General features: G+C 41.4%; 1 protein-coding gene across 2 annotated transcripts in view; it reads left to right on the top strand.

The window, feature by feature from the left end:
• The first annotated feature begins 433 nt into the window (after positions 1 to 433).
• Positions 434 to 10,639, top strand: part of LOC110828771 (sodium- and chloride-dependent transporter XTRP3) — a 66,573-nt gene continuing 56,367 nt past the window's right edge. For both annotated transcript variants that reach the window (XM_087342989.1, XM_087342988.1), the window contains exons 1-2: positions 434 to 775; positions 1,569 to 1,755. In XM_087342989.1, the coding sequence (XP_087199115.1) occupies positions 1,722 to 1,755 (34 nt within the window). In that variant the 5' untranslated portion in view covers positions 434 to 775; positions 1,569 to 1,721. The remainder of the gene's footprint in view (positions 776 to 1,568; positions 1,756 to 10,639) is intronic.

Raw genomic sequence — 10,639 nt, 5'->3', positions numbered from 1 at the left:
TAGGTTGTGTATTTGTATGGCTGCAGCTAATATTTATTTACACTTCAGTAATCTATGTTTGGAAAATGGTTTCATTTATAAAATCAAATGTTTACTTTCTCATAATTTTATATATATTCAGTGAAGCATGTAAACACTTATGAAACAGCTTAAAATTTGCATCTTGTATGTGCAAAAGGCAAGATTCTAACTTGTAAGGCAGTAGGCAGCAATAACCAAAGAAAAGAGTAAGATCTGATGGCATATTTTAATTCCATGACTTTTCACCGTTAAAATTACATTTGGTACGATTTTTGAAAATCTATTGTTTAAAATCAAAATTACGTGCTCAGTTTGTATAAAGAGGTATATGTCTTTATTTTTTTTGAGAGAGAGAGATGTTTATTTGTAATGTTGCCTATGCTGTTCATATCAATATTTAATCCTACTTTCGTTGTGTTTGCATTAGGTTGTGGAGGACACATGTTAAGTTTCTTCATTCATAATTTAAAGAATAATCTGAATCAGAACTGTTTAGAGGAAGTAAATATGTAATTGTGCACAATACAGTGGGTGTTTCATAACAGAGACAGCCTCAATCTAGCCAAAGTGACATACACCACAGTGAAAAAGCGTATCTAAAATTTAGCGCTTGTTACGTGTGTAAATTCAGGTTAGGAAAACAGTTATAATACTGAAGGTGATGTCTGTGAAGGTGGTTCGTTCGGATTGCTTCGTGAACACGAATTGCAATCATTGTGGTGGTAATGCTGTGAAAATCCGTCAAAGAGGAAAGGTAAGTAATTTTGTTATTGTTTCAAAAGTGACTATTGCAGATACAGTGACTTTAGATGCTACCAAGGACAAGTTGTATGAGAATAATATCCGTTTAGTGTAGATCAATTGGTAAAGATACAAGTAATATGTGTTGTTTAATATATAGCTCAGTCTCCAAAATAATGTGGATGTTGTGAGTCCTTTATGACGGAAACAGATAAGCTGTGGCAGAAAAAAAAGATGATTCATCACATATAACTGTTTCTTTCAGTTGTAGCTGCAATAATGTGGATAATTTTCCTCAGTGGTATAATATGTGCTGCATCATTTGATACAGTTTCAGTTACAGAAATAATGAAGTTTTACATTTTTTGAAACTTTAATCCAGCTCCTCAGTGTAAGTGTAAGAAAGAAGTATGAAGGAACAAGTGGTGGAACGGTAGGTGTTGACAGGCAACCTTTTTAGTCATTATCTTCATATGAGAGTAGTTTATCACACAGCTTTGCCCATATTACTTAAGTAATTAGTGTAAGTTCAAGAAAAGTGTCAGTTTGTATTTGTATATGTAAATAGATATTTATTACCAGCTGCTGTTGTGGATGCTCTTAAGCCAGTTTTCAGGTTTCCTGCCAGTGAAGATCTGAAGAGATGGTTTTATGCGAAAAATTAGAATCCCAATGAGAGTTTGAAATTGGTTATTTGGACAACATTACCCTAAACTGTTTTATATGGCTGGGCACACTAAAGGTACATGATGCATTGTTGTGCTTTAATGATCATTTAATGTACTGAGAAGACATGTTATTTCTAGGTGTGATATTTGGCACAAACTCAGTGAAAACTCTTAAGCAGATAGACATGGAAAGGATTCAGAAGGTAAAAATAGCAACACTGAGTATCCAAAAAGAAACAAGGAAAGTCAAAAGGGCATACAAAAGAAGAAAGGAAGATCTAGAAGGCCAAGATGATACAGAATATGGTGATGGAATGCATTAAATGTGAGTCTGTATAATTACTTATTACCATGTTAAGTAATGCTGATTTGAAGACTTCTGGGTTGTTACGCTGTGTAGTCTGGTAGATGTTTACCAACGTTTCAGAGGTCATACTTCCTCCGTCATCAGGGCGATGAATGTGCCAATTGGGTGGGTCGGGCTAGGTTTATAGGAGCCGGACCGTGAATGGAGTAGCCTGCTCCTAGCCAATGGGACAGAGGCAGTATGACCTCTGAAACGTTGGTAACAGACCAGACTACACAGCGCAACAACCCAGAAGACAGAAATCTTCATGCTCACCGCTGTGAAAACCTCAAATCATACATAATGCTGATTTGTTTCTTCTTCAAAACTATGTTTCTTCATCTTCCAGTACCTTAATCTCATAAACTATGTGAGATAGAGCCTTGAAATTTTCACCACTGCTTCACAAAATGTTGATAGTGATAAAAATATAGGGCAGTAGTTACAACAAGAGGCAAATGATTTTAAATAAAAGATTTAAGGTTAAAGTGAAATGCAGTCTCTTCACTGATACAGCTGAATGCAACTGTCACTACCTGGCACCTATCAGGAACTGCTATTTCATTGGTAAGCTAATTTTGTTGTTTTTATGAAGTGATAACTTGACTTGTTTTAGGAAAACCTTGTAGTGCTCGATGGTGAGTCTTGCAGTTTGAGGTAGGAGCCAGGAAATGACAGTTGCATTGAATACAGCAAAATATATTATGCAATGTATATATGCTAAACTTGTAGATTTATTTATATAAAATATATGGTGGAAATTTTAAATCTATCTATCTATCTATCTATCTGTGGTAGTTCCTTCAGAACGTGTATATGAAGAAAGCTGAATTTAACGTTGCTGGCATAGGCCTATATGTTGCCTGTCACCTCCAGTTTTCCATTTAATTAGAGGTAATGGTTTTTCGGTGTAAATTTGTTCAACCAGAGAACTTTTCTGATAGACGAGTTTCCATTTAATCCACATTCAGTCTCTGTTATAACTAAAATTTGGTTGCTTGTAATTCAGTTTTTGTCCTTCACAGTATTTGTACCTTAACTAGGTAGCATTGCTGCTGCATTCGTATTATCTGTGGGTGTACCACGAATATGTGCATTTAGTTCTAGAGTGCACTACCTAGATGGCTTAGGGAACACGAAGGTTCATCACCGTTATACTTGAACACATCATTTTCTTCTTCGTTACTAGATGGTGCATGTAGCTCATATTGCGCGTTCTTGACCATCCGTAGATAGTTTGCCGTTCATTTTTGTTTTAGGGTTAAGTGTTGCACGTCGCTACTGCACTGCTAAAAATGGCTCGGCGGTTAGCTAGCAATAGAGCTATAAGAGAAAACAACAGATGGACAGAATTGGACGGGCTCATAAAGTGTCCTTTCTGAAACATATTATTTCCAGATAGCAGTAGTCATAAAATAATGAAGACGATCTGAATTATGCACGCGTTGAGATCCCTGTTGTAGGCGTGTGTGTTGCTTGCACGTCCCCGTCTGCTAGGACATCTAGCGTCACAATTTCGGCTTATTCCGCTGTGCAAATGACGTCACTCCGCACGTCTAGAAGGCGTGGGTGTGTCTGCAGTGACGTCATTGAACATTATAAAAGTTTCAGAGACGTCTGATGCTCATTCATGGAAAAGGGGACGATCAATACAGCGCAACGATCCTTTGCTGCTTAGATCCGCATTCCATATTCTGGAACGAACTGCCTTCCTTTTTTGTAGTATTTGAGGTTCTCATGGCGATGAGTACGAGGATGGCTGACTTCTGGGTTGTAGCACCATGTAGTCTGGTAGAAGTTTAACGACGTTACAGAGGTACTTGTGCCTTTGAACGGTGTCTTGGAGCCGGATCGGACACCTTCCGAAATGCTCCGTAGCTCAACTAAAAGCAGGACATATCATTCCACATAATGGAACAGTGAGAAGTGTTAGCCATATTTGGCCAATGTTACAGTATGGGATTCCCTGTGTTGTTGCCAATCGATTATCGATTAGCACCTGCAGAAGTAGGCCTATTTAGCTGCTCGTTGCGAAGCTGTGCACATGAAGGCAACAGTGATAATGTATTCCACTCTGGCAAGAAGAATCCACACCATATATCAAGCGAAGAATGGTCTATCAAAAATGTTGCAAAGCGTGAGTGAAGGCTTCGGCCCTCGTACGCCTGAGGTTTCGTTTCAAGAAGAAGAAACGACCTTGCAAGACTGTACAATACACGCTGTTTGTGTATTGGAGGCCTCGGTATCAGGTCTTGGGCCGAAAGTAGATTATCTTCAAGATGGCTGGCTATCGTCAAGGTTGTAGTGCCGTGTAATCTGGTAGAAGTTTACCGACATTTAAGAGGTCCTTGCTGTCTCCATCATCGGGGCTACACGGCGCTACAACCCAGACGACATCCTTATTTGTACTAACCGCCTTGAGAACTTCAAATCCTTCTTTGGTTGTCTAGGTTTTCCTCAGTCCCTGCGAGGAAATTCGACGACTATTCTGCGAACATTTTCTCCTCGTTCGTTGTCAGTTTCATCTTCCATAAGACGCTATGAAGCCTATATGTCATGAAAGCGTATGGGTGGGGTGGGGGAGTGTAGATAACTCCACGTGTTTTTAACGTGGGTGCTAGATAAGAGATTGTCTGGGTGTGGGAAGAATGTAGTATATAACGCTCTATACTTCCAGTAACCGGCATGGACACTGTGGCAACGCTATTTAAACCTCGGGCTGTCAGGTCGATCTGTCGTCGATTTATATTGACCGTGCACTCGTTGCTACGATCGATCGATTTTTCACTCGATAATCGAAGAGGCAATGTTCACCTTGATGGCGTCCTCATTTCAAACGTTCGTACAATAGAGATATTTCTAGCGTGAGTGGCTCAGCGGCGAATACAGAGAGACCAACCGAAGTGATTTGCATTTCGTGTCGTTGCGGAGGGCCCGTACAAGTTAGTAACAAATAAACCGGAAAGAACAGGGCGTACGGGTATCAGGCCTTGACTCCTTGTCACTATGGCTACTGGTAGCGTTACAGAACAGCAGTTTCGAGGCACGCCCGTGTCATGTGCACTAAGTTCAAAGTCACTTTCTTGCATAACTTATTCATTCGCGGATGGGCTATTCGACACACATTGTAGTTGCCACCTTCAGAGCTACTTCCTGTGGCATTGGGAGTTGACTGCCGTGATTGAACTGTAGCAGAGGATCGGGGCGTTGTCCAATGAGAAGCGACAATGTAGAAGAATCTCCCAGGTTCTCAAGTGTATTTTCTCCAAAACATTTCATCGCAAACAATTGGCGTTTGCAGTAGCCGACATTTTAGGTTTTCACGGAGGAAGTATGGTAGAAACTGACCGTCGTTTCAGAGCTCCCGTCTCCAGCATTAGTTGTGTTGGAAGCAGTGAACACATCTGAAACGTCGGCCAATTTCTACCAGACTACACGGCGCAACATTCCAGAAAATATCCATGTTTGTGCAGTGGTTGGTTTATATGTCGTTGTCAAATGCCCAAACCGTCTTACTGTACGCAAAATCAATCATTTTGTAATCGGCCTGGGTCTGTCTTAAAATTCTTCACTTACTTTAGGCTTCTTTGGCAAATTTTGTATCCTCAACATAAAGTAGGCTACCTGGAAAATTAAAATGTGCCTATTGGATATCGCATTACACCAATAATTGCTAGGAAATGTGCAATTTCATAAGGGCCAAATTGCTTCGATGATTTATGTACCCCAATACAAAAGCCACTTTTTACTCTTTCAATTTACCTATAGCTGATTTTGTCATAAAGCACATCCTGTATTTTTCGACCTGCAAATTGAAGGCGCACTTGTGTTTTTGATCGCTTAAATTGTCATACCACATTGTTACGTAAACATACAAGGTCCCAACTTTTCATTTTCATTTTCCAGACCTGGGGCCACATTCAACCTCACGGACCTGAAGGTTATAAATTGAGTACAGTTTGTTGAAATGCTATGACAGCTTTATTTGAATGCTTCTAAATTAGGTCTTGCATTGCAAAGAGATTGCAAATTTCCTTTGCGAGCCAGTGTAATGCTTTTCTTGAATGATTATTTATTAAGGTTTACTGTCTGTTGCTGCAATTAGCATACCTACAAGTTTCCATCTGTAAGACGCGTCCTAGTTCTTGATTTTACGTTCTTCATTAAGCTGGACAGTTGCTCTCATTGATTGTTACTGTCAAATACTAACGAAATTAAGAAAGATACCGCGAATTGGTTTCGTGGACTAGACTTTCCACCTCGGTCTACCAAAAAGTTCATTCTGGAGACGACACACGATAAGAGTACTTGGACCCATTGACTTGGGCGATATTATGTAGGCCTGGGCGTAGGAGGTCAGCGTCGCGCTCCAGCTGCCTTTATCAACGGGAAATAACGCCCGGTACCCACTGGGTAACTTGTGTTGGGCAAAGCCGTGGTCTAGGCAACACGGAGTTTTCCTCCGTGGCATCCCAACAATTACTCCATTCACACACAGAAGAAGGCAATGGCAAACCACTTCTGGATCATCTGCCAAGAACGTATATGAACAGGTCCCAGTCCGAGAAAAGGATGGAAGGATTCTGTTCATATGGACCTGTCGTCAGACAGAACACTAAATAATAATAAGCTGAGGTGGTCTAGCGGTTAGAACGCTGGCCTTGTAATCCTGGGGTCTCGGGTTCGATTCCCGGAGGTGCCCGAATTTATAACTTGTGTTGGGCAAGGCCGTGGTCTAGGCAACACGGAGTTTTCCTCCGTGGCATCCCAACAATTACTCCATTCACACACAGAAGAAGGCAATGGCAAACCACTTCTGGATCATCTGCCAAGAACGTATATGAACAGGTCCCAGTCCGAGAAAAGGATGGAAGGATTCTGTTCATATGGACCTGTCGTCAGACAGAACACTAAATAATAATAAGCTGAGGTGGTCTAGCGGTTAGAACGCTGGCCTTGTAATCCTGGGGTCTCGGGTTCGATTCCCGGAGGTGCCCGAATTTATAACTTGTGTTGGGCAAGGCCGTGGTCTAGGCAACACGGAGTTTTCCTCCGTGGCATCCCAACAATTACTCCATTCACACACAGAAGAAGGCAATGGCAAACCACTTCTGGATCATCTGCCAAGAACGTGTATGAACAGGTCCCAGTCCGAGAAAAGGATGGAAGGATCCTGTTCATATGGACCTGTCGTCAGACAGAACACTAAATAAAATATAAACCCACTGGGATGTGAGGTTCGTGATGCAGAGATGGTGAATAGAGAAACTGCGTAGTCAGTCGCTTTGTTATCTGCATCACTCAAATCTTGGCAGGAATGTGATGATTTCATGTTTTCTTAATGTGAAGGAATCAGGGCATGGTCGACTGTCATGTAGGTAGCAACTACCTAATTAAATACATGAAAACGATACATTTCTCGTGTAATGTCTGTATTGTTCCAGATGAAGGTTTACATCATGTCGAATGAGTCCATTTTATTGTTTTCAAATGAGAGGTATGGCCTTGCTCCGGGTTCTTTCTGTATGACCCAGATACAGGGGTACGTACTAGAGGCCCCAGGGCTCAGAGCGCCCATGATGCATTTGTATTAGAAGAGCCTTGTGCCTTATCCCATGGAGTGCGTTGTCCCGCGGTCAGAAAATATCCTGTCATTCCTGAAACGTTATTATTATTTATTTAGTGTTCTGTCTGACGATAGGTCCATATGAACAGGATCCTTCCATCCTTTTCACGGACTGGGACCTGTTCATATACGTTCTTGGCAGATGATCCAGAAGTGGTTTGCCATTGCCTTCTTCTGTGTGTGAATGGAGTAATTGTTGGGATGCCACGGAGGAAAACTCCGTGTTGCCTAGACCACGGCCTTGCCCAACACAAGTTATAAATTCGGGCACCGCCGGGAATCGAACCCGAGACCCCAGGATTACAAGGCCAGCGTTCTAACCGCTAGACCACCGTCCTGAAACGTACGATATTATAAATGTGCTACGACAATTACCCGTCAAGACTAACGTGAAAATTCCATAATAGTACCTAGAAACACATTTGTGTTGAGAAGTGTAACAGATCAGCGTGTATAAAATCGATTTATTTTTGTTCAGAATTTCAGTTAAGTAAAGAGAAAATGTATTTTAATGAATTTCGTATTATGGGGAAAGTAGAGGAAAGGAAAATTTACCTTGACTTTTAACTTGGAACTAGTAAAATTAATCAGTAATGATTAAAACCCCCAATTCACAGCCACATTTTTTTAAGCGTGTTCTAATAGACATTCAGTTTTACGTGCCTGCTTCAGGTGATTGGTATTCCGACAGATTTATTATTATTATTTTTTTTTGTTAATTTGGTGGAGCGCAGCCAATTCCTGAAATATTCTTTGTATCAGATTTGTTGCACAGTGAACAATGGACGGCGCCTAACACAATACTGGCAGAACCTACAGATCCATTGTCGTTTACAGACTTATTTTGGCAATGCAAGTTTGTTATCCAACAGTAAAACGCAGTTTAATTCGTGTGTTTCTTTGCTGGACTCGTACGTAGATGGTTGTGGGTTTGAAACCTACTTCAGTCAGATTTTCAGTCGCCATTTTTGGTCGATGCACCCCTCAGAAATGGGGAGGCGAAACCATGTTTGTTATAGCATGTGTCTGACACAATTTGACTGCTGATTATAATACTGTAATTGAATATTCGAGGTGCGTTTGTTCGATTTTAATGTCGCAGAGAAGCTTCAGGCTTTGTTTTACATAAATACATTAACACGTTTAGGTATTCTTGCTTGTAAAAATTATGTAATTACAAACTGCACAGTTTATACTCTTCGTAAAATATTATTAGGACGATCAAATCAAGTAGATTGGGGTGAGACGGGGGTGTGACTCACATGGGGGATGATAAATGAGTACAAAATCTGGGTCGAACGGGAGAGACTGCTCGGAAGACTGCACTGGATTTATCCGGCCGGTGGCAGGTTGTTTTGAACACGGTAATGAACCTAAGGGTTCCATAAGAGACGGGACATTTTTGAATAGCTGAGCGATTGTCAGTTTTCGAATAAAGACTATGCTCCATCTTGTAAGTTGTACGTGCGTGTATTAATTAGATTAATCGATCATTATTATGTCGAAAAGCGTTAGATATTTTTATCAGTCGTGGGAAAATCCATTGCTGTTTTACCGATCCCTGAGTTTGGAAAAGATTGGGGGTTATTATTTGGGTGGGGGGGGGAAATCCGGACGCGTATATTTCTTTGGTTCCCTGATTTACGATTTGCATGTGATTTAGTTAAGACAGCTTTCTGACAAGAGAGAAACATTGGCGAGCATAAAAGCGACTTGTAAACCTTTTCGTCCCGAAATAACCTGGCTATTTCGCACTGTCCACGTTGCCACTGTGTGCGACTCTCGTGTTACGAAACGTCTGACTGCGGCTCCGTAAATGAGCGTCGTAACGTCGCATCGATCATTGCGTCCGGAGTAAAATGAGACTGGAAGGTCGTCCTCGGACCCGGCTTCGTGTTGCTACATACATTCCGAAATAAACTACGCTTTGTAATCACCAAAGACTTCATTTCTGACGGAAGGCGTATTTTCTGGGAAGGAGATACAACATGAAATTGACCGACGTTTCAGAGGTGCTTACTGCCTCCATCGTTAGGGCGATAGTGGATCATGTAAGTCATTACACTGATATGATGCAGGTTGAATATCCCTTTCGGAACAATGACCCCCTCGAAGGAACAGTACCCCAACAGTAGCAGTGGGCCCTGACCATGAATATCCCGTTCGAAAACTGACCTGGCTCCAGGTCGTACAGGTTGAGTACCCCAGCGATAAGTGCGACAGACAGAAGGACATGGACGGGCATGTAAGTTTTTCGATCGTGTTAGAACGCGAAGAACACCGATCAAAGAAGCTGTTGTCATGCACGGAAGAATGTCTTCGTCCATGCCTTGGAATTGCGAAGACTTGACAGTTTTCATGTCGTGTTTATTGAATGAATGAATGAATGATTGAATTAACCGGTTCTGCTCACCCCCGCCATGATCGGATGTTACAGAAAAACTAGTACATACGTAATACCTCAAAGCCATTATTAAGAGTTTGGTCTCTCTGTTTATCGCGATGATACGAAGTCGATTTTGATGGAAATATTCCCCCTGTTCCATATTCCGGAGTTCAAATGACGGCAAACGCGATTGGCTGTCTCGACTGAGGTTCTTTTGTCTTTTGCCGTGGTTGCTGCAGACAGATGCCTTCCACATTTGTTTCCAGTTCATTATTCACCGACTAACCTAGATGAGCTTGCTTGCATTTTAATTTTTGTCTCTGTAAGCGGTAAACTACGACCGCTACTTTGCAAATGCTTGATTTATGCGCACGCATACCTGCCATCATGATACCATACGTGTCCCTGCCACCAGATGTCTGCAGTTTGTATAATCAGCTGGTATCTGCGTGTTGCAGTGATTGAACGTGATTAAAAATTTCTACGAATTTGTGTCACTGTGCGCCTTACATCTCTTTAAGATGCTCTGGTATTTTATTTCATTTTTCTACGATCGGGTTTCCATGTGTTGAGGTGGTTTTATACCCGTGTAATGTGTTACATTAATCCTTTCTCATGCTATTAGTGAAAGTGAGCAAGTTTGCCCAAGCTGTGGCGCTTATGTCATGTTTTATGGATTTCTGCACTCTGACTGTCGGTTGCGACGCCGTCATCTGTTTAACGACTGGTCGTAACTCGGAATATACAAGCGTCGAACGACAGGGCGATGGCTGAATAATGAATATGAAAGGATGTGGAAGGCCTAATTTAAGACACTTTCATAGTACAGTCAAACCTCGGTTCACGAACAC

Source organism: Zootermopsis nevadensis, unplaced genomic scaffold (genome assembly GCF_977971745.1).
Source record: "Zootermopsis nevadensis isolate Lab colony 2312 unplaced genomic scaffold, Znev_1.0 Znev_ptg000004l, whole genome shotgun sequence".
Taxonomy (NCBI): domain Eukaryota; kingdom Metazoa; phylum Arthropoda; class Insecta; order Blattodea; family Termopsidae; genus Zootermopsis; species Zootermopsis nevadensis.
This window is presented reverse-complemented; position numbering and strand designations above follow the sequence as displayed.